General features: G+C 43.1%; 2 protein-coding genes across 6 annotated transcripts in view; one reads left to right on the forward strand and one right to left on the reverse strand.

Annotated features, from left to right (window-relative positions):
* TBXAS1 (thromboxane A synthase 1) overlaps window positions 1-4698 on the forward strand; it is a 232164-nt gene extending 227466 nt beyond the window's left edge. For 3 of the 5 annotated variants that reach the window (XM_074871843.1, XM_074871844.1, XM_074871841.1), the window contains 2 exons: window positions 173-335; window positions 963-4698. In XM_074871843.1, coding sequence (XP_074727944.1) covers window positions 173-335; window positions 963-1037 — 238 coding nt within the window. In that variant the 3' untranslated portion in view covers window positions 1038-4698. The remainder of the gene's footprint in view (window positions 1-172; window positions 336-962) is intronic. The other 2 variants (XM_074871842.1, XM_074871845.1) reach the window with 2 other exon arrangements.
* A 1108-nt stretch (window positions 4699-5806) lies between these two features.
* On the reverse strand, window positions 5807-23281 carry LOC141944738 (protein mono-ADP-ribosyltransferase PARP12-like). Its single transcript, XM_074871846.1, has 12 exons — window positions 22910-23281; window positions 21794-21929; window positions 20425-20719; window positions 19379-19477; window positions 16504-16627; window positions 14715-14910; window positions 13993-14113; window positions 12371-12467; window positions 11309-11387; window positions 9888-10018; window positions 9027-9178; window positions 5807-8199 (listed from the first exon to the last, which is right to left on the reverse strand). The coding sequence occupies exons 1-12, from the start codon at window positions 23212-23214 to the stop codon at window positions 7922-7924; spliced, it is 2013 nt and encodes a 670-aa protein (XP_074727947.1). The 5' UTR covers window positions 23215-23281; the 3' UTR covers window positions 5807-7921.
* Window positions 23282-23381: the final 100 nt, after the last annotated feature.

Here is a 23381-nt window from a genome sequence, read left to right on the forward strand (position 1 = left end):
ATTATCTGTTTACTTAAGGGTGTCAGCCCCATCAGGACATAATCTGTCAGTAGTCCCCTTGACCCGCCCATTAGGACCAGTTGAAATAACCACCTTTTGAGATGTAAATGAAAACCATGCATCAGGAGCAAAAAGCATTTCTTAAACCAGTTTCCATCTCTGCACCTTCTAGGTTTACAGAGGAGGCCAAGAAGGAACGACATCCCTTTGCATACCTGCCCTTTGGAGCAGGACCCCGTGGCTGCATTGGCATGAAAATGGGTTTGCTGGAGACAAAAATGACTCTGCTGAGGATTCTGCAGAAGTTTCAATTTAAGACCTGCCCAGAGACTGAGGTTTGTACATGCAGAGGGTTAGAGGCCACACTTGTCAACTTCAGGGAGTTGACAGTGTGTTCTAGACAGGATGACTGACTTGCATTTGTGACTTTCTCTTTGTTTGAGAAAACTGCTAGAGCCCCTTCCATAATAAGGCGGGACAAGAGGCCTGGACTGCATGTTTTAATCAAACTGTGATTTAACCTTTATGATTTTTCCAAGACAACAAACAGTTACACAGCCCTGCCTTAATGGAGAGCAGTGTAGAAACACCACAGTCAAAATACCTTGATTTATACAGGGTGAGAATGGGTGTACATCTTTCATGGGCTCTCAACAATTTAGTATATGACTATTGCTATATACATTGCACCTGGCACTTACTCAGTGGCTCTAGAGTTTACAGAGTTAATTTCTTTCTGTTCAGATCAACAGTATACCTGGGCAACCACTGCCTCAGCCTCTGGCTGTAAATTCTATTTAATACTATACTACCACAGCTGACTGTAAAACAAGTACTTTACAGCTTCTACAGTAATCCTGGTATGAGTTGGTCCCCCAGCAAAAATGTCTGTATGTGGGGGTGTTATACACACATAAACAAATACGTACAACTGTGCATAAGCTGCTCTTTTTTTCTTTCAGATTCCTTTGCAGCTGAAATCAAAAGCCACCCTCGGACCAAAAAATGGAGTCTACATTATGCTAGAATCTCGCTAAAAGAAAATGTACGTCCTGAAGCCTCCTGGGATGGGACCCCTTGTTCAGTGACTCACTGGGTATAATTATTTTTCAGAACGCCAAAGACAGGAGCCTAAAGTCCCACTGATAGTCAGTAGGTGTTGCCTCACTGCCTTCCTGAGGGAGAGCCTCCCGTCACTTTTTTAAATGAGACGTGGGCTCCACAGTCTTTTTGGTGGTTTTCAAATTGCTGTGAATAGTACCTGTAAAGAACCATCCCACTTTCACTTGCTTTTCTACATTACACTTCCTTTCACTCATCTTTGAGAATGCTTTCTTCACGCTCAACTTCAATAAATGGAGCAGGCGTTAAGCATACATGGGATTTACAATAGATTTTGATTACAATTCATTATCTCACACATCCTTCTCATGCACTTAGAAGTCCCTACTCTAGCAAAAGCCCAAGAGGCACCACAGTTATAGCAGAAGAACTGGGATCCAGTGCATTGGATTTTATCATGAGCTCTGCTAAAAATCAAAGCCGAGTTTCCTGCACAATGCTTCATCTCTCCCTGTGTCTGCACAGTGGAAGGAGTTGCACCTTCTTCATGCTTTTGAAGCGATTAGAAGTACACTTAGATTAACAGTTTGCACTTGGCACATTGCATCAACACGACTGAAGGGGAATGAAGAGTTTCCCTGCTTGCCAGTTAAGTTCCAGGGGCTAAGACCAAAGAAATGAGGTGACAGCCATTTTGCTGGCTACTGAACTGTTGTTAGAAAGGTGGAGAAAAAGAAGATACAAATTTAAAGAAAGCAGGAGGACTGGAGGAAATTTAAGTGTAATCAGAAGGTGTAGGTACAACTCAGCTTCTTGCTGAGGCCTTACCTTTCCAGGCATTGCATTTGGCAAGATCCTTGTCTAGCTCATTGACTCAAGGAAATAAAGAGCGCTGCATGGCAAGGGAGTGGGTTTCAGGATCATCAGTCCCAGCAGGTCTTTTGATTCCTTATGTGAGCCTGGAGCAGGTCATGTCCCAAGTACCAAACTCCACTTAGGAAGAAACTTGTCTGATTGCCAGCTGCAGCAGCACCATGGATCTGTTCAAGCTGTATGCACACATGCATCTTCACAGCCCAAGCAGCAGTACGCTTCCACTATTCGCATTCCCTCCATGCTCTTTCCTACTCCTCTACAAAGCCCTTCAGTCACCACATAGCTAGTGGAGCATCACACAGCAGTGATCAGTTGACCAGAAAAAAACCACATTTCCTTCAGTGGGCACCACAAGCTGGTTGGCTGCACAACAAAAGCACAAGAGGAGATGGTCTCAGTCTCTGGGTCCTTTTTTCATTTTTATAATTTTTAAAAAATTTTTATAAATAGCAAAAATTCTTATGGCACCATAAAAATAAGGAAGGACCTTTTGGTTCTTTGCAAGTGTTGACCTTCTGCCTGCTGACATCCTCTGCTTGAGGTTTTCGTAGGTACGGCATCTCTCTTGGTGGTGTGCACAGAGAAGCGTCATGGCAGCAGGAGGAAGAGACTGACTGCTCAGCTTCACTGCAAGGATTGCTGGAAGGAGCCATCTGCTCACTGATCCCTAGCTAGTTCCCTAGTTTCTCTCCAGCAAGCACCTTTTGCTGCCTTCTTCCCACATGCTGCCTTAACACTGATCAACTTACTGTATCTTCCTCCTGGAAGATTTTCTCTTTCTCTTTCATGGGATTTTTTTTTTTTTTTTTTTTTTAAACCAGAATTGTACGGGTAGTAGTGGTGAAGTACTGACCTGGCAGTCTTGGAATTGTTCCTATTTCCATGGAGCATCTCTGGCACACTAAACAGAAGTGCCTTGTTACAGACACACTGATTATATGAATTATGATGGAGTGATTGTTATTTATTTGAAAAGCAACACACTGTATACACCCTAGTTTCTACATGTTATCCATCATTTTTCCCTCTTGAAAATAACGTGCTGGCAGCTTATACATACAGTTGGGAAAAAGTTGGCTGGGCCATGCCTAAAAACTTCTCACCTACCTGAATGAGCAGGAAGTTCATTCCAGTCCGAAGAAGTCAGCTATCAGAGGCTTGTTTAACCCTTAATTTTTTTTTGCTGTTTTGATTCCTTAGGTGAATTAGCAGGTTGTTGTGTGCTTCAATTTTTGACCAGATACTTCAAGCTTAAATCAAGCTTGTGCACTTCTTCCATATGCTTTTGTATAGACTGTTCTACAGCTTGTCTGTTTACATCCTCAATGTTTATCCAAGAAAGTGCCACTAATGTGCAGAGTAGGTGAACAACTCATATTTCTGTGCCTGAACAGAGCATTATCAACTTGACTCCACTGGAAAAAAAACAGTACTGCAGTGACTGCAACTGTGCATCACATTTTACAGGCTTGAAAATTGCACCAAGAGTCTTTCCCAGCTGCTTCTAAGTTGAACGCAGACAGTATGTGTGCAAATAAACTCACTTGACTCTGCACTAATGTTTTTTCAACTATCCTGCAAAGTTTTCTGGTTAGGAAGTATTATCTGGTTTTGCTTGTCAGTTTGTAGTGGTATGGAATAGAAGCATTATTTTTGCAGCTGCAGGCCAATTCAGATTTCTGGAAGTGCATCACCCCTTGTTCTACTTGCAGGCCGAGCGAGACAGCTAGAGGAGTAAGATGGAGAAAAGGCTGCCAACTTTCCAGTAATATAGGCAGAGCCCCAAGCCATTTCTTTCTTTTAAACAACAGCTGCTGATACAGTCACCAGACACTGCACAGACATTTTACCAGGATACTTAATGATGCTAGCCCTCGCCCTGGCTGTGTGGGCTCAGCAGCATACCTAAAGAGAGAGCTGTGTTGGACCGGCGCTGCTCTAGCCCCTGGAAGCACACATTTGCAAAAAACAAAACATGAGACTGACAGCAGCTCTCCAAAACCAAAACTGGTAATACTACGTTAATCACTGTGTTTGTGCACCCAGATAACATGGTCCTGAGCAGAGTTGGCTTTAGGATCCGTAAAAAAACCCCAAAACCTACAAAAAAAGAGAAGCATTAAGTTTATAGTTGCAACACCAAAACATAACATTATATCCTGATGGTATGGTGACTTTTAGCATTTCTGGTACAGCACGCTTCAGTCAACAGCAGTTGAGTCTAGAGGGGAACAAGGAAGCTGATTTAAAATAATTTATCTACGCAGAAACAGTGTGTTGTCTTGCATTGCTGAGCTGTGGGTTTGTTTAAAATTGGGCATGTCTGTTTTACAAAAAGGTCTTAGTCATTCTCTGACAGCTGATACGAAGCAAAGGCTGCTTGGTAAAGGAAGGCTTCTATACAAAACATCTTCTGGGACTTTGCAATGATTACAGAAAGCTGCCAGTATAAAATTATATTTTTAATGAGAGTGCTGATATAGAAAACCTTTACGAATTTGTACTTTATAAATAGTATTCCTAGAAAAATGGAGCTGGGTGTTAGAAATTATTATGCTTCATTGATTGCAAATTTGAACTATCTATTCTTTCCTGGCATTAAACTGCAGAATTTCCTCTCTCTGTGTGATACTTTCTGAAAGGACTGCCTTCTCATTTCCCTATGTTAAATGATGTTTCCATCTTGGACACAATTTCACCTAGCATCAGATTCTTCTGTGCATTTCCAGTAGTAAACATGCTAAAAGAATTTAAAGCTGACTTATAAATTGTTTATTTCATTGCTTGGTTTTGCACTGACTCTGCTCTATTTCTTCTGTGAAAAGTCCGATCGGTGTGTAAGATGTTTGCTTGCTGCACTGCTGGGTGCTATGGCTACTTTCAAGGAGGGAGCAAGATTCCCTCAATTGCTAGGATTTTTGCAAGTAGAGATGAATGACCAGACCTGAAACAAGAAGTGCCAGGGACCTAGTCAGGCCCGGGAAGCCTATCCCCTGCTAAAACAGGTAAGCACCAGTAACCCGGGCTGTGTAACAGCCATCCCTCCTGCATTTTGTGCTGGAAGGACTCCAAGTCAAGCAGCTTTTCTGCAACTCCTACTTGCCTTTTGGCTTAAAGGCAGCTCTGAGCAATGGTTTATAAGAAGCAAAGTGAAAGTCTTCTCCAAGCCAAGCAGCACCGAGCACACTACCATAGCTGGTATGTGCCATCCACCTAAGTTCCTCTCATCCACCACCCCTACCCCGCCAGGCTGCAGCTATCCCAGCCGGGCAGTGTACTGCCACTCCTCTGCTGTCCCCACTTACAGACAGGATTTGACACCCACATCTTATGAAATCCAGGCAGGTATCATGATAAACCTAATGACAGGTAAAATTCATTAAATGGTGTGTGACCTCGGCTGGCAGCCAGACCCTCACCCAGCCCAGCGGGTGGGGGGGGTCAGGGGTCCATAAACTACCACACTCCAGACTGCACTACCAGCATAGCAAAGTTGTTTGGTTTCTGCTGGTTTGCCATCTGTCTTGCCACAATGGACCCGCTATCAAAGAAGGAAACAACCTTTACTTATCTTTCTCCTCACATGGGGTAGGAGTGAGTGAGAGATTATTACACTGTTCCTGCTCAGTGTCTGAAGTAGCCAAGAGATACCCTCACTCAGAAAAGAGAGTCAGTATAAATTTTTGTCTGAAGTTTAGTTTTAATGCAAACAACTCTTTAATCTGTTCATTTCCAAATGCAATCCAAACAAGCTGTAGAGGCAGTCCACTACTTAACAGCAGCATCTTTAAGGAAGTTTCCAAGAACTCAGAAATTTAGTGAAACATGGTGCTTTTACTACTGAGAGAGAAAAAAACATTACAAGGAATTTAGTGGTTTGAATACCTGTTTATTTACTACACATGAGAAAGTTACCACTGCAGTTTCAAAGTGGAAAACATGGTAACTTTTTTTTTGCATTAATAGAGAAATAACAGATGACAAAGTAACACAACCAGTCATTTTATTCCAGTTCTTTTACTTACACACATACACACACATTCACACACCCCCTCCAAGAATTAAGATTTTAAAAATACTACTAACCATCAAAAATGTTACTAAAAAATATCTCAATTTTTGCATGAAAAAATGTTTTGTTTCAATTTTCTGGCAAAAGATTAACATGATTTTAGCTATTCCAGTTCTTAGCTGAAATGCTGGTTATCTTCAGAGGAAGAAGAGCATACTACCACTATTCTCCTTTGCCATGAATGTGTAGATGAACGCGGTTTGGTTTTTTTTTTTTTTTTTTTGGACAGAAATATCTTACTCTGCACAGGTATGAAAACTTTCATACATAATGTTATCCTCCTCAATGAGTGTGGTATTTGCTCATTTGCTGACACGAGATTTATCATGCATGTCCTATTACAAATCTTTCAAAAGAAAGAATACAGTCAACTTGCTTTTCCACATCCTGAGTTTTACTGGGTTTAAACACGAATAGGAGTATTTTCCTTTAGGTATCATGCTGCTAGTTTTACAGCTCATATAAAAAGGAGTTCTGCACAGCCTTACTCCAGCTAATCATGGATAAGCTTCTGGTTCACAGTGCTGAAGTAATGAAGTTACCCAGTGTACACCTATCAATCATCATCCAGATGAATTAAAAAGAAGTGCTTCTACAACACAGGTAGAGATGAACTTTTTTTGGTCCTAAACAAAGTATATCTTAAGGCTTTTGCAGTACACTATAGCTAACAGGTACTCATTTAGAAGCATTAAAGCTGTGATAAAGTATCTGTCTATGCATCAGCAACTTTAGTCTTAAGAAATACTTGACTGTTCAAGTTTTTTGAATATCTGCATACACGTATGCTGACTGCTCAACACTAATAACATCTTTTGCCTGGAAACATTTTTTAAAGGTCTCAGCTCTGTTGCTGAAGACCACACCCCAGGTAAGCATGTTTTTCCTGCGAGAAAGTCCAAAGACACCTTTGATTACACAGGTAACCAGTGTATCTCCTGCAACCAAATGGGCAGTACACGTAATGAGAGACAATCACTCACTGTCCTTCCCAACAGCTGTAACAGAACCATAAAGTTGCTCCACAGAAACAGGGGCTAATCAAGCAGTGCAAGCAGTGTATTTCACTCCTAAGTAGGATATTCTTAAATGACAGGGTGAGTTGCCTCCTCTTCTTCCCCCCTGGCACCTGCCACCACTTCCTCACTTGTAGGCACAAAGTCATGAAAAATTTGTGTTCTCGCACACCTAAAATACAGCATTTATTTGATACAGTAAGTTAACTGAGTAACACAGCACCAAGCAACCCTTGCTACACTTCATGTCTTTGGTACTTGTTTTAAAGGAGAAAACTAACAAGTGAAAATAAGCCTCTGTTCCTTTTCAACAAGCAAGTTTAATTTTTGAGGCTTTGTTGGTGAAGATTAAATAGGCACAAAAAAACCAATGCTGCTAAGAATTTATGCAGTGAGTTGAACACAGAGACAGTCTCATTTGCAAACACCTGAATGTCTACTGTTACAGGAGACATTATTAAAAAAACAAGTTTTATCAAATTTTGAGTTAAAACATGAACAGGTAGGAGGAGACATCCTCTGATCAATGAGCACATGTAAAGATCTGTCCTGAAACAATTATAACTAAATATTGTTTAAACTTGGCAGTCATAGACAATCTTCATGTTACAACCACCAGTGAATTCACCTACTGAATTTATAAAAGTCTCTAGTAATGCAGGGAAACATGATACCTGCTAAAGAATAGGAGACAGGCACAGGATTTTAAGAATTCCAAGACATCCTTTGTGTCTTTTTACCCTTCATTTTCTATTTCACAGAAAGGATAGAGAATAAATGTTTCTGAACACTCACCTACTCAATTACACAACTTCTAAAAATCACTTTTTCTTTCTTAAGCAAATACTAAAAAAACATTTATACCAGCTAAACATAATGATGACAGGTGTTGGTGCTATAGCATTTTTGCCAATGCCTGGTCAATGTATTCTATGAGATACTCTGGATAAATCTGATGCCTCTCGAAGATGACAAAGATAGAAGGGTTTGAAGAGTTATTCACACAACTGTCGTAGAACTTCTGGTTGTCCTTCAAAGGAGGCCGAACATAAGAAGAACTACCAAGAGTGAACTCCCCCACCAGGACCCGAGCCAGAAACATGGTCTTGGTGGTATGCGAGTCTTCCCTGCAGTAATTGTCAGAGTAAGATGCATCCCTTGCAAAATAGCTTCCTGCAGAAGAGACACCAAAGAGTTGATAAGACATCAAAATTGCAGGGAAGGAAGTGATACAGTGTGAAAGCAAATTCATAAGAAAATCCATTAAGCAGTTCATGAATGGCCTTTCCAAAGCCTTCACTTGTCCTGTATGACCTTCTTAGTGAAAATGACCACTATGTACTACTATACTTTTATTTTTCACAGCACACATATTCAAAAGCCACACAAGGAATGTATTAAGTGTTACCATATTCCTCAAAAAGATTTCCTCCTAACCTTAGACGTCCACCTTCCCCAATCTCACCCAACTTCCTCTCCTGACAGGCTAATCTTCATTAGAACATTTCTGAGAGTTACAAAGTATTCAGTCGGATGGGTGGGTAGTCAGTCAGTCAGCCTGTCTCTTTGCTATTCCACTTGGTATGTCAATCCTTTCCTGTACACAGGACAATGTAAAGGAATATAATTTGCTAACAAGGCAAAAAGCCTGTAACCAGGATGGCATTTAGATTCCTGGAAAAAAACCAAATAATGCCACGTTGCCTTCCCATAGGAGCTTGGCAAAACTGGAACAGAAGTAAGCCTGGACTCTAGGAGAAACTGTCCCTAGAACTGGTCTCTCCTAAGTTTGTCTTGCAAGGACAGAGTGGAGCATACAGGCCAAGGCCTTTCAGTATGCCTTAGCTAGAAGCAATCCTTGCCAAAGTCAGCTATGTTCTCCACATCATCACAGAGATAAGCCCTATGTTGGCTGCGTGCCCTCTTTCTAACTACACCTCTGCAGTAACTATGAGAATTTTTTAGCAAGTCTAGGGTTAATGAAAGAGCTGAAAAACAACCTTTCCCGTAGACTGTCCCATGAAGGCCACAGATCCTCCAGTCAAAGTTTTGCTGACAGATAGCATCAATGTAATTTTTACTGGTCCCATGAAATAAAAATCGCTCATCCGCAGCCTTTCCACCATTGCTCTTCTGCATTTGTTCCTTCTGCCTGCAATAAGAAGCAGTATCTTTGCAGTTCCACAGTGGCTGTACCCAGACAGGTTCCAGCCCCACCAGCACTTAAGATAATTTTACACAGAGTACATTCTGAAAATCCTTACGTTAAGGCCTAAACTTTGGGCATACAGAGTAGCTTGCTGTCTAGCTGCATACAAACATGCTTTTGTTATACACAAAGGCCTCCAGATATTTAATAATAAATATGTTTTGTTTCATTCACTGCCTATTGGGAGAGGGGGAGGAATCTTCACAATTTTTTTTTCTGAACACAGGAGTTCATGTTAAGGCTTTCCCTCAGTGAGTTTTGCATTTAGTTTTGAAGGCTCTTTCAGTTTTGACCAGCTACAAACCAGTGTTTGTGCCAGTGCTGTGCCTGATTACCAGCTTCAAGGCTTCAGTGGAAGGCAGCTGTCCTGCACACAGGCCTGGCAGAAGTCAGAACTGCTTATTCAGGAGCAAGGATTCCTCCAGCAGAGCTCATCTGACTATTCTAAGCAATATGTTTTGACTGAGTTTTGGTTTTGTCGGTATGTCTTTATCTACATGTTGATCCTGGCTAGGTATTTCATTGGGGGAGTGGAAGCAGATTCTTAAATGCAGCTGCATTTCAGGAATGCATATGTCTATCTTGAGCATACAGCTAACCGCAGAAACAACAAATTTCATGCACACATACCAGAGCAGTATTTTACACGTACCATTGATACATTTCCCAGAGAGATGGGTTCTGAACTCTACGAATCCTTTTAATAACTGTTTTGGGCATTGTGCGTTGAAAGTCCACCTTGACTTTCTTGTATTCTTCAGAAGAACTGTCAAGCTCAATCAGCTGTAAGGAAAAGATTAAAAAGCTACTCTAACCTTTTACTAAATCATAACAAAGCCACCCTACCTAGTGCACTACTCAGAGCTTTAAAGTCTTTTCTGTGAAGCAGAGGTACGAGCAGCAAAAATACTCTTGGAAAAAAGGCAGATTATAGATCCCTGCTCTGTAAAAGTGAGCTCTTAACTAGGGAACATTAACTTCTGGGGTTTAAGACACCCAGGTTGCTCTCTCACAGGCCATTAAAGGAGCTACCCAGCCCCTTTTAATATTTGGGCCAAGATACATTTGCATGCATATATCAAACCATACCTAAATACATAGAAAAAATGAGCACATAAATAAAGAATGGAGAATTTATGTTGCAGCAAATCAAAGAGTACCTCTACACCCATGCTTTTTAAATCTTTATAGTTTATACTCCCTACAGCCAGTGAACACAAACTGCACTGCCCGTTATGTTTTTAAATAAATTTAAAAGGCTTTATTCAATCAACCATTTTAGGGAAGAGTAGGGACACACTGCAAAAATCAGTTCCTTACATGACAGTCCTGAAAGCAAGCAAAGTTTTCTACTTACACGTTTTCCCCAGGAACATCAAGAATATCAGCGTTAGCCTTCTCTATTTTTTATCGACAATTTCTTGAGGATTTGCATTTTGCAAGTTAATAGTTTTTGAGCTTCATATAAGAAGATCTTTTCTGTAGGTATAGTTACTAGAGTTGACAGAGGTGGTGGTGGAGGCAGGCAGGAAGTCAGCAAAGGTAAACCATGCAGTTATTAACTGGGTGTGTTACAAAGGTAAACGAGTTCACTCCACTGGAGTTACAGTACATTTTAATAAATGATCCCAGCCTGAACTCTGCTGATTGTACTCCCCAGATGTACAGCAGTTTACTTATACACAGCTCAGGGAATGGCTACTCTAAAATTTAGAGGCGTGATTTATCTCTGATGCTTCAGCACATGTTGGACTTCAAAGCTATGTATCTTGGGCCCCAGTAACAGCCTTGCTAATAGAGCATAAGCTTCAGGCAAATTTGCCAAGCAAAGGGATAAATAGTAGAAGTGAAAGTCAATGTTGCCATGGTTATACTGCCACCATTTGTTAGTTTAAATTTGGGTCTGATTTCACCTCTAGGTCTGCCCAGTGTTGCCTCAGGCTCAAATTTACCAACGTCTCTGCATTACATTACATAAGAAACAGTCATCTACAAAAGCACAAGGAACACTGAACTTTGATGTAACAAACCTGTATGCGGCAAAACAGAGAGAAAAACCAAAAAGCTCCAAACCTTGAATCCCAGTTCAGGAAGGGCGGATTTGTCCCAGTGAGCTGGAATGCCCTTAAACTCTTCTGTATGTTTAAAGCCCCTGCACATTACAAGACACTACAAATAGGTAATTAAAACAAAACAAATTCCTACATTTTATGTACATATGATACTACACACTTCTGACCAGTTTGGGAGAGTACAGGCAACTGAACATCTCAGAAATATTTCAAAATTGTCTTTTGAGTTCAGTACATGAAAATATTTGTTCCAACTCATCATGTCAAGACTTATAGCAGGAACCAAGACACCACATGAGAAAAAAAAGCAGATATACACTGAACTAAACATGTAGTAGTTCTCTTAGTTGCAAGAGTTGAATGTATATATAAAAGCTCTGCTACAGTGGGCTAGATAAATAAAAATGCATCCAGTATCATATCAGTATGACAGCAACAGGATAGATATATCCTCCCTTTTACTTACACCCCAATTTTAATTAGTGTGTTTAGCTGCTCTTTTCTGTGTTGTTTAAGCAAGCACTGTGTGCTGGAAGGGAATGCATAAAAAAAGTTGGCTGTTACATGCAATTGTATAAAACTTCTCTCCTTGCAGACTCCCACCTTTTGCTCCACCTGTAACAATTACTACTTTCCTCTCAGATTGTCTGGTTGTTCTCAAAAGAATTGTTTCTAAACGTGTGTTTAGCTTTGGAAATTACTGATCTTAGATGTCAGAAAGGGCTAGTATGCATAAACTTTATTGCTTCCATCTGTATCAGCTGCTCTAATAAGATAGCTCCCTCTAATCAGCAGCTTCCTACAACAGTGCTACATGTTGAATTATGTTCTATGCTTCCCCACTTCTGTGGCCAAGCCCAAACTTCCTTCATGCCCAAGGGTCCTCAGTTGCTTGGAAACTGTTGGCCAGGCTGCAATACTGCCCTGGCAAGACATTGTTGTAGGAAAGGTATATCCCTTCCCCTCTCAATTTCTTCTACAATTGCCTTATTTACACCCTTGGAAGACACTGCATTCACAATGCACTAAATCCATCACCTCAGAATAAGCAGTTGCAGTTTACCTTGCTCTTGACTCTTCTACCTCTCTCTGAGAGACAAATTTAGGTCTTCTGCAAATTTCTCTCTCTGTTCTGTAGTGAAGGTTCTTCTGAATCATGTCTGGGAAAAAAAAAAAAAAATAAACCCCTGAATATTCAGAAAGATGTTTCAGAAAGCCTTCATACTGCAGCAAAACTTGCCACTAAGTTGTTTTGTCAAAAAGACACAGCTTTTTTTCTTGCTACACAAAGGGAAGTCAGAGGAGGATATGGAATCCACAGTCTATCTTTATAAATCACCAAGAAGGATTTCAGTTTCTGTTTTGCTCTTAACTTTAGAAGGAATGACAGACACTGGTAGCTATTTTCCCTTCATCGTTCCATCAGCCACACTTAACTGTGAAGGATCATTGTAAAATAAGTATCTACTTGTGTTCCATGGATTGCATCCCTTCTCAATTTGCAATCAAGATACTGTTTTCCTACATGTAGTTGTAGATTTCAAACCCTGTAAACACAACCTAACAGCTGTCACAGGCCATTCATTCTTGTTGACCACCAACAGAAACAAGTCACAACAACCTGAATTTTAGAGGCATTATTTCTGAATTTTGGAACCTCTGTAGTTACTGCCACATTATACTAGCAATTAAGAGTCAGTAGCAGCCAGGAGAATGAGGCCTCATCTTCACAGAGAGATACACAGGAAGAAAACAAAGAAACCTACCTCCTGGCACCACCAAGCCTAGAAACTAAGTTTTGGAATACATCTACATTGTGTATGTTTGCCTAAGTTACTGAAAAAGACCAAGCCTTAGAAAAGGGATTGATTTACTATGCAATTTTCCCTTCTAAGACAGACGAGTTTCCCTAGCCTATAAAGAAGATTACAGCATTGCTTTCAATTGAATCACAAACAACGTATCACATGCCCTTTCTGCTTGGTCGTTTTTTTCCATGCAGAATGATACAGTAATGGAGAGTTGGATCAAAGGCAACTACACCAAATGAGTGTATCAAAATGAGTATAGGCAGTCTGATTCCCACCACCACTGTTCCCCATGATTTTTGAAAAGGATACGTGGAAAGGCAACAGCTCAGATAGGGCAGTACCATCACAACTGGTGTAAATTTCCTGAGCTCTTGGGAAACACATCTTCCTACTTTGACATAGTCAAGATATTTCCTCAGCCTTTCCAGACAGGCAGAGCTATGGAAATAAAACAGCTGCATAGATCTTGCAATGCTAAGGATTGTCTGGACCCTACACCTTGCCCAAGTATTCATTTTTCTGTGAGCCAGTGATTAAAACAGACCAGAAGCTGGCTTGTCAAGCCTTACAGAAGTTTCTCACCATCTGTGTTGGTGCTAGCATCAATGGCAATGTCACACTTGGACTTGCTGGCAGACATTCTGAAACCTAGCACAAGAACTTCTTAAAAATCAAAGGTTTGGAGGAACAGGAATGCCACTTTGCTGATATGAACAGCTCTTATCCTGAGAACCTGACAGAAGCCCTGTCTCTGTAAGCATCGCAGTTCAAAGTTCAAATTTCTCTCTCCTGTAGTAATGTAGTTTAAAAACCACAAAAGACCTGGGACGGAGGGAGGGGCAAACCAAAAAAACACAAAGCAAATGAAACCTACCTCCAAAACTGAGTTCATATTCATGTCTTCCAGCTTTGAAGTTCAGTTTTGGAGAACCTTTGGCTATATAAGCTTTCTCCAGGTCATCACTGGAGACAGTGGCAGCTGCATGATCATCATCCTGTCAGGCCAAAACCAGAGGAAAAAAAGATTCTCCTGGTCTGTTATATACAAGCAAGTTTAAAACCCAACAACTGTCTTATGGTATGGTGGCTGCAGCACATATCAGCTTTTGGGCATGATAGTAGCTGTCAGGCAAAAGCCACGTATTAAGCAGTTTAAACTGCCCCCAGAACAAACCAAGCAGTGTTACGAAGCCTAAACTTACAGCGTAAAGTGCATGCTGTGAATGCTACTACTGAGACTGCGTATTCACCAACTAGATCTTAGCAAAGACACACAGAGTACTACTGGAAGCTCTGAAAAGGAAGTTTCAATCAGGAGCAATGAAAAGAATGTATTAATGTGATCCTATCTGACGTGACTCACTGAAGAATTATCTGTCACTAATATTTGTGACTCACCAGTGAGCACTCCCCTACCTGAACCAATCAAATTCACAGGGAAGATCCCATTAGGCCTCTAAAGTCGATCTGTACAGTATGAGTGAGAGGGAGGGAGGGAGAGGGTGACAAAAGAGGGGGAGGATATAAACATTGTGCACTTTTCAGTAGTTCTGCACTTTTAACACAGAGTTGAGAGTCTCCCCATCTCTCACTTACTTTTTTTCCATACTCCCGCCACAGGCCATATTCATCTTTCCAGTACCAGATCCATTCTGTTGTAAGAATGAAGTGAGGGGGTTTGGTCACAGAGGAGGCTGTAGAAAGACGTCTAACCTTTGCAAACCCACAGCGCATATTCAGAAAACAGATACATGGCAAGACAGAGCCACTTTCAGTAACACTGTTATTAAATCTGTAAAAAAAAAAAAAAAAGGAGGAAAAAAAGTCAGAACTGTTTGTGAAGCTTTACACATAGGTTCAGAAACCCAACACAGATTTGCAAATTAAGCAAACATCACTCAAAAGCAGAACACAAACCTACAGTTTCCACAACAATCCCAGCCCCCTCTTGTGTTTGTACGTATTTTGCATTACAGTATTACGTCTCACATTGGTTCCATGGGCAGTAATCATTATCAACTTGTAAATCAGTGAGTTACATAAGATGAATAGAAACAGTGGAAAATGTATACTGCCACCTTCTTGCTAACCAACTATACTCTAAACGGAACACTGTCATAACTTAAGGATGGCTTCAGAGAGCCTCTAATGTAACATAAGAGGGCTAGGTAAATTCTCCAGCATGGGACACAGCACACTGGTATGAGCCCTTTCTAATACCTTCTTTGTGCTACATAACCAGTTCCAAACTCTTAAAGGTATTTCCATATTCTTAATGTTCTCTTCACTCGAGTATCTCTCCAGGTACACAAGGTAGTCATACCAGTTCCACAATATGGACTGGGGGAAAAGAGGGTGAGAGGGGCAAATCTCATGCTACCTTTTCATCCTCCAGCTCAAAAGGTGAAAGAGAAGGTTACTTCTAATCATGGGGTCAAGCTGCATATTGACAAGCTCTAACCAAAGACAGATTCTCACAAGTACTTCTGATAAAATCACCACTCTCTGCAGTTTTCCAGCCATTCTTACTGAGGATTACGACTTCCTATGGTAGCAGCAGTAGGAAGTATTTATACGTTTTTTTCACAGCACAGAACACTAGACTCCACGGGTCAGTCATATAACTGTGGTGGATTGACCCTGGCCAGCAACCAAGTACTCCCACAGTGAACAGCTCGCTCACTCCCCCTCCCCTTCCCTGCACAAAAAGCAAGAAAAGTTGTGAGGCAGTTCAACAGATGAAGAAGGAGGGGTGTGTGTAAACAAACAAACCAACAAATAAAGCAAAGCGAATCGCTCACCACCTCCCCGGGCAGTCTAATAGCCAGCCAGCCTCCAAACAGCAGCCACCTTGGTAACTAAAACCCCAACCTTCTTCTTCCCCTGCCCCAGATGTTATTGCTGAACATGATGTTATTTGGTATGAGAGATCCATTTGGTCAGTTCAGGTCAGCTATCCCGGCTGATCCTCTCCCAACGCCTTGCCTACCCCCAGCCTACCCACTGTGGAGGAACAGTGCAGAGTAGGAGAGAGAAAGCCTTGACTCTGGGCAAGCACGGCTCAGCAACACCTAAAACACTGGTGCATTATCAGCACTGTTTTAGTCACAAATCCAGAACACAGCACTATAGGGGCTGCTATGAAGATAGTTAACTCCATCCCAGCCAAACCCAGCAGGGTAGAGGGTCCTATATGGACTCCAGGCGTAAGTAAGTCACAATGGATCAGACCTCTGGCAACAGTAGATCAATTGGCAGAGTGAGGTCCGCAGAAGAATGAAGCTACTTACGTAATGACTGCAATAGAATCATAGCAATTTATAGCTGCTAAGGGCCTAGCCCAATATAGAAAACTCCAAAGTCATTAAATTTTGTAAGTTTATACCTGGCATTACTGGGGTCACAATATGCTTTTTCTATTTCTTCCATATTCTTCAAGTCCTTCCAGGTATTACCATCAGAGATCTGCCATCTATACGGCAAGTGAAAATGAGTTCTCATACACTTGTCTAGAAAGTTAAAAAAAAAAAAAAGAGATGCATTATTTTTATAAGCAATAAGAAAAATTCCAACATTTCAGGGCTGTACACCTAGCTGGTAAAAGTTATCAAACGCATAGCGATGGAAAATGCTCATCTACAGAATCATTACAAGCTGTAGTTCAGAATTTTTCAGCGTGAGCAAGCAAAACTTCATTTTTGAGCTTAGGCAGAAGTTCAGTTTCTGTACCTACTAGATTCTCTTTGTGCAGAAGCTCAGTGGTGAAGGACCATTCTGTCTTCTCAGTTTCAGTGACAAAAATTTACAATGAATCGAGATCACAAGCACATGAGGCTATTATCTCATATATAAAGTAACAGTGCAAACTCAAATACCTAGGCTTAACCACTTAGTCCCAAAGTGCTATTACCGAGGAAAAAAAACCCACAACAGTGCTTCATTTTAGGATAGGAGGTGGCTCATTTAGAGACTTCAAGAGGTCTCCAGGCCTCACCAGGAACAAGAGTTGGTGGTAGTGGCCCAGGTATCACAAGTGTTACCCAGAAACCGTTCAAAGAGTCAGTACGCAGTCATTCCTCAACTGGAGTGAAGATCACATCACCAGTACACATATGCACAAACTTGAGTAGTAGAACAACAGGCAACTTAACTGCAGAGAAAGTCAAGGAGACTGTACCACACAGTTCAGATGAGAAGGTGTGCACTACATCAGGGAGCTACTACAGGTCAAGAACATCAAGTAGGAAAAGGATGACAAAAGGAAAATATCATGGTTTAAACCCAGCAGGCAGCCAAACACCAGACAGCTGCTCGCTTGCTCACCCACCCTGGGCGATGGGGCAGAGAATTGGAGGTCTAAAGGTAAGGAGACTTATAGGTTGAGATAAAACCACTTTAATAATTGAAATGAAATAAATATAATAATGATAATAAAAAGTATACAAACGAGTGATGCACAATGCAACTGCTAACCACCCACTGATCGATGCCCAGCCCATTCCCTGCTAGCGATCCCAAAGGAGGGAAATCCCAAAGCCACAATCCCAGAAGAGAGCGCCCTGGCTTCTCAGCCAACCTTCATCTAGACACTGAGCATGACGCTATAGGATATGGAATATTCCACTGGCAAATTTGGGTCTGTTGCTCTTGCTATGCTCCCTCTCAGCTTCTTTTGCACCTGCACGCTAGCAGGACACAGAAGTTGAAAAGTCCTTGATTCCTTAGCAACAACTACAAACATCAGTGTATTATCAACATTCTTCTCATACCAAATCCCATACTGAAATCAAAACACAGCACTACTCTAGCTAAGAAGGAAAATTAGCTCTATCCCAGCCAAAACCAGGAAAGACAAAAAGAAAGCTGGCACAGCAGCCTTTTTCCTGGACATTTTGAAAGGGACAGGAGCTCAGACAGATGGGAACAGTAGAATGCTAGAAGAAACAAGGAAGAATGTAGGACTCAGAGTATCTTTTGTAGATATTTTGTAGATATTTCATCAGTCCCTTAGGTGAACACAGGTGGAGTAGTAGCCCATCTCCTACACAGGCAGGTATTATACATTTCAGAGTAAAACAGAACAGCTCCTTTGTTTGGTATACCAGGTAGGTCAAACACCTTCACAGAATCACAGAATCATCTAGGTTGGAAAAGACCATTAACCTAACACTGATAGTTCCAAAATACACCATTTCCCTCAGTGCTATGTCAACCCGACTCTTAAACACCTCCAGGGATGGGGACTCCACCACCTCCCTGGGCAGCCCATTCCAACACCTAACAACCCATTCTGTAAAGAAATGCTTCCTAATATCTAGTCTAAACCTTCCCTGGAGCAACTTGAGGCCATTATCTCTTGTCCTATTGCTTATTACTTGGTTAAAGAGACTCATCGCCATCTCTCTGCAACCTCCTTTCAGGTAGTTGTAGAGGGCGATGAGGTCTCCCCTCAGCCTCCTCTTCTCCAGACTAAACAACCCCAGTTCCCTCAGCCGCTCCTCGTACGACCTGTGCTCCAGACCCTGCACCAGCTTCGTTGCCCTTCTCTGGACACGCTCGAGTAATTCAATGTCCTTTTTGTAGTGAGGGGCCCAAAACTGAACACAGTAATCGAGGTGCAGCCTCACCAGTGCCGAGTACAGGGGTAAGATCCCTTCCCTGTCCCTGCTGGCCACGCTATTTCTGATACAAGCCAGGATGCCATTGGCCTTCTTGTCCACCTGGGCACACTGCTGGATCATGTTCAGCCGGCTGTCAATCAACACCCCCAGGTCCCTCTCTGACTGGCAGCTCTCCAGCCACTCCTCCCCAAGCCTGTAGCGCTGCTGGGGGTTGTAGTGACCCAAGTGCAGCACCCGGCATTTGGCCTTATTGAAACTCCTACAGTTGGCCTCAGCCCATCGCTCCAGCCTGTCCAGATCTCTCTGCAGAGCCTCCCTACCCTCGAGCAGATCAACACTCCCACCCAACTTGGTGTCATCTGCAAACTTACTGAGGGTGCACTCGATCCCCTCATCTAGATCATCAATAAAGATGTTAAACAGGAGTGGCCCCAAAACCGAGCCCTGGGGGACACCGCTCATGACCGGCCGCCAACTGGATTTAACTCTGTTCACCACAACTTCCTACCAGCACTCAAGATTACAGTGAGATTTAACTAAAGATAAGCGTAAGCTCTGAAGTTTCCCCTTTCTGTGAAAGATTTCTATCACTGTATAAGAAAAGGAAAATAGACAGGACTTGCTACAGTCACAACCTACCTTTAAAGCCACAACTTCTGTACAGTTGATATAAACAGATCTGTTCCAATTCATCATCATTTGTAGTCGAGGACTCTCGGCTAGAGCTGTGTTTTCTCTCTAGACAGGGGAATTATAAGCCTTATTAATACACTTTGTTTCAACAAGCCCTCTTAAAAACGCACCTATGGGTAGGGAAGATGCCTAAAAGCAATCTTTATAACTATGTAAGTGCATTCAGCTCCAGAAAGACACTGAAGTTTTTGATAATCTTGAATACTCAGAAGTCCCATCCTTCCTTCCTGAACTTGACTTTCCTGTAACTGCTAAATTCCTCAGATACAGTTTTTAGCTATCCTCACAAAATAAGAACAGAATCCGACGCCTTTCCTGTTCTAGATGGACTTGAGTTAACCGTGCATTCCACATAGCTGTTCACATTGGCAGCTATAAAATCTGAAGTCTCAAAATTTGATACTTCTGTAAATTAAGGCACACCTAAGGACATAAAGAAGGCAAGAAGAAACTGCAGGGAAAATAACAGAGATGAACACACACACACTTGGATTTTCCATTCTGTTACCCTTCTCTTTCCTGCTGAATTATGCTTAACTTACAGTTCTAAGGAACTTCAAAAGAACAAACAAAATATTACATCTCTGAGAAATAACTAGTATAGTGCTGTCTGTGAATTCTTATGCTAGACAGTCACTACATTAAAGAAAATAAAGGATAGTTTATAATCACACAAGTAAACACCACCCCTAAACAGTTCTCTATGTTTTTTACCAAGAAAAGAATTACAGTTCTCCCTCTTTTCAGTTCCTGTTATGCTTTTTTAACCCCAAATTTTTTATAAACGCCAAGCACTTTATTTCTCAGGAACCCATAATGCCTTGAAAAATCACTTCACCTGTCAAAACACAAATCTGTCAATGAGATAGGTGCAAGGTCCCTCTTAAAAGGCACATCAAGATGTGAATTCAGTTTTCCTTAATGACATCTGTGAGAATGTTACATTCACTATAGTGACTCTTCTAATATTTTCAAAAGATGGTATCATTTACCTTTGCAAGGTGAAGACGTGGCATCTTCTGTGTCATACATGTTCCTGTTGCCATTTTTTATGTCATACATATTCCTATAAATGGAGGGTAGTTTCTCAATAATGTCAGAGCTCATTCCCTGTCTCTCCAGTTTCTCATAACATTCTGAATTTAATAAGTCATGGGATCGCTTGCAGCTGCTGCCAAACCTGCACTGTCCCCGCAAAAAGTACTGGCAAACATGCAGTTTGGTGCACATCTTCTTATAGGTACAAGATCCATAAGGTCCATCACCTTTGTTATAATGCAAGCAGACCTTGGGTAGAGGGAAAAAAAAAGGATTTAAAGATTAAAGTACAATGTGCTCATACAGACTGTCTGAACTCACGATTTTTAAATTTTTATAGCTATGGGTTTACATTTGCATTTAGAAGACTTATACAAGTTTCTTCTTGTTTTCCAAATGATTACTTGATAGTTTTTCCTTTTCCCTGCTAATATGTAGAAAGATCTTTCAACAGACAACAACCATCTTACAGACATTCTCAAGCAGATGGGATTTTGTTCCAAGTCACATAAACGTAGGACAGCGGATTTTATTGTGTCACTACCCAAACACTGGTTTTCTAGTTTTGGAATAGTGAACTTTTTTAACCTGAATTTGATGGTAAGAGTTACTGGATCTGGCTGGGATGGTTAACTTTCTTCAGAACAGACCATACTGTGCTTTGTTTTGGATTTGTAACCAGAATAGTGTTGATAACACACCAATGTTTCGGCTACTGCCAAGCAGCGCCTGCACGGTTTTGAGGCTTTCTCTTTTTCTCTACTCTGCCTCTCACCCCCCAGTATGCTGGGGGTGGGCAAGAAGCTGAAAGAGGACACAGCTGGGACAGCTAGCCCAAACTGGTCAAAGAGATATTCCATGCCATACAATGTAATGCTCTAAAATAAATTTAAAAAAAAAAAGGGGGGGGGGGGAGGGGATGGGATGGGGACAAGGTGACCTTCCCTCAGAGACTTGCTGGGCATCAGTCTGCTTGTGGGAAGTGGTGACTAACTTCCTTTGCAACACTTGTTTGCTCCCCTCTCTTCTACACTTGCTAAACTGTCTTCACCTCCATCCACAAGTTTTGTCAGTTTTGTTCTTGTTTTCTCTCACCTGTCCTGCTGGGGGCAGGGGAGAGAGGAGTGAGTGAGGGGCTGTGCAAGCTCTTAGCTGCCAACTAGGGTCAACTCACCACAGAGGAGAACAGACGATGCAGATTTAAAGCTTTAGATTTGCATTATGCTAGAAACTGACACCTAACATCTCCATGTAGCATCAAGCCTCTTCGACTTTGCAATACTCACTGAAACACAAGGCTAAAACTGTCACAGTACTACTCACCTCTGGTAAGAGGGAAGGGTCATTCTGAAGCAGAAGCTGGCAAAGTTCATCTTTGTTTAAATACTCAAGTCCATATTGCTTTAGAACATTGAGATTGTGGTCCGAGTGGTAGTTGTGAATAAACCTGCATTCCTTCCTACAAGTTAAGAAACCCAAGTGCAAAGTGAGTGTAACAGACTAGCGCTATTTTGCTACCCCATCGGTATTACACTACACAGTTTAAAAAGGACACCAAATTAGCCAGTTTCAGAAAAATCTGTAGAGCTTCTTTATAAAGTAATTATGTGATTCGCTAAGCAGATTACATAATTACTCTGAGGATAATTGCCACACTATTTCTGATTTAGTGTCATTATAGCATTAGTGTAGTCTGACAATATTGGCATTTTGGACCTGCAGCTCACAAAGCACAAAGTCCTCACATCGACAGCGGGTGCGGGGTGTTTGGGGGGGGGGGTGTCCCCCCAAGCTTTCCCGCCTCGCACGGGCCCTGCGGGGGGAACCGCCGGAAGCAGGATGGTGAGCAGGGGAGGAAGTGTTGCAACCCGAAGCCTGTGAAACAATCGCCTGTGTCTCTCTCCTTTGGCCAAAAAAAAAAAAAGAAAAGCAGCGATGCGGGGGGTAAAGGGACGAGCAGGCTCTGGGCGCAAGCTCCCAGCCCACAGCGAGAGGCGGAAGCGGTCGCAGCGGCCGCCCCCCCCCCGCCGCCCCGGTGCCACCACAGCCCGTGAAAGTAACAGACTTTTCTCCCCAAAACACTTCTCTTTCCCACAGACGCGTCTGCAGAGCGCTACGAACGGCAACAGGGCCGCCGGCACAGGCCGCAGCAGCGCCCAGCCCCGCTGCCGCCGCAGGGCTTCACGGCCCCCCACGGCCGGCCTAGGCCCCGGCCCCCGCCGAGAGGGGTGGGGGGGAGGCCGCCGAGGCGCGGCGGGGAAAGGGGGCTCCGCGGACTCCAATCGCGCCCGGGGGCAAGGAGCAGCACACGAGCCCCGGACAAACACCAGACCCCCCCCACCTCCCGAGGGCCGAGCCCCGCCTGCGCCCCCCCAACGCGGGCAGCCCCGGGCGGAGAGGCGGCGATGGAGGCGCCGCGGGCCGCCCCCCGCCCCTCACCTCGCCTGCTGGTTGCGGCAGAGCCCCTTCAGGTGGTACTTGCAGAGGTGCAGCCGCCCGCACTGCCCCTCGCAGCCCGCGCCGTGCTCCTGGCACAGCCGCAGGGGGCTGGTGGCCACCACCGCCACCCCCGCCGCCCCCCCCTCGCCGGGCCGCTGCACCAGGGTGAACCGCTGCGCGTCCCGCAGCGCCAGCGCCAGCTGCTCCGCCGTGGGCCGCTTCGACAACCGCCGCTGGAGCTCGCCCTGCTCCAGGCAGCCGCCGTTGGCGCACAGCACCTGCAGCGCTTGGGCGGCCAGCGCCATGGCCGCTGCCTGGCTGCCCTCCCCGGCCGGAGCAGCGCTCGGGGAAGGGCCCGGACGCCCCACCCGCCGCGGCGAGGAAACGAAAACGAAACCGGCGGTGCGGGCGGGACGCGGGGACGGCCGCCCCGGGGAGGGGCCGGGGGCGGAACGGGGTGCGGTGCCGCCGC

Source organism: Strix uralensis, chromosome 5, assembly GCF_047716275.1.
Source record: "Strix uralensis isolate ZFMK-TIS-50842 chromosome 5, bStrUra1, whole genome shotgun sequence".
Classification (NCBI taxonomy): domain Eukaryota; kingdom Metazoa; phylum Chordata; class Aves; order Strigiformes; family Strigidae; genus Strix; species Strix uralensis.

Excerpts from the sequence above, each read along its gene's own strand:
- LOC141944738 (XM_074871846.1), bottom strand. The coding sequence starts at position 23,214 with ATGGCGCTGGCCGCCCAAGCGCTGCAGGTGCTGTGCGCCAACGGCGGC. Across the intron at positions 14,911-16,503 it reads TGTGACCCCAGTAATGCCAG|ATTTAATAACAGTGTTACTG; the intron begins GTATAAACTTAC and ends TTTTTTTTACAG. Across the intron at positions 8,200-9,026 it reads TGGGACAGTCTACGGGAAAG|GAAGCTATTTTGCAAGGGAT; the intron begins GTTGTTTTTCAG and ends TCTCTTCTGCAG.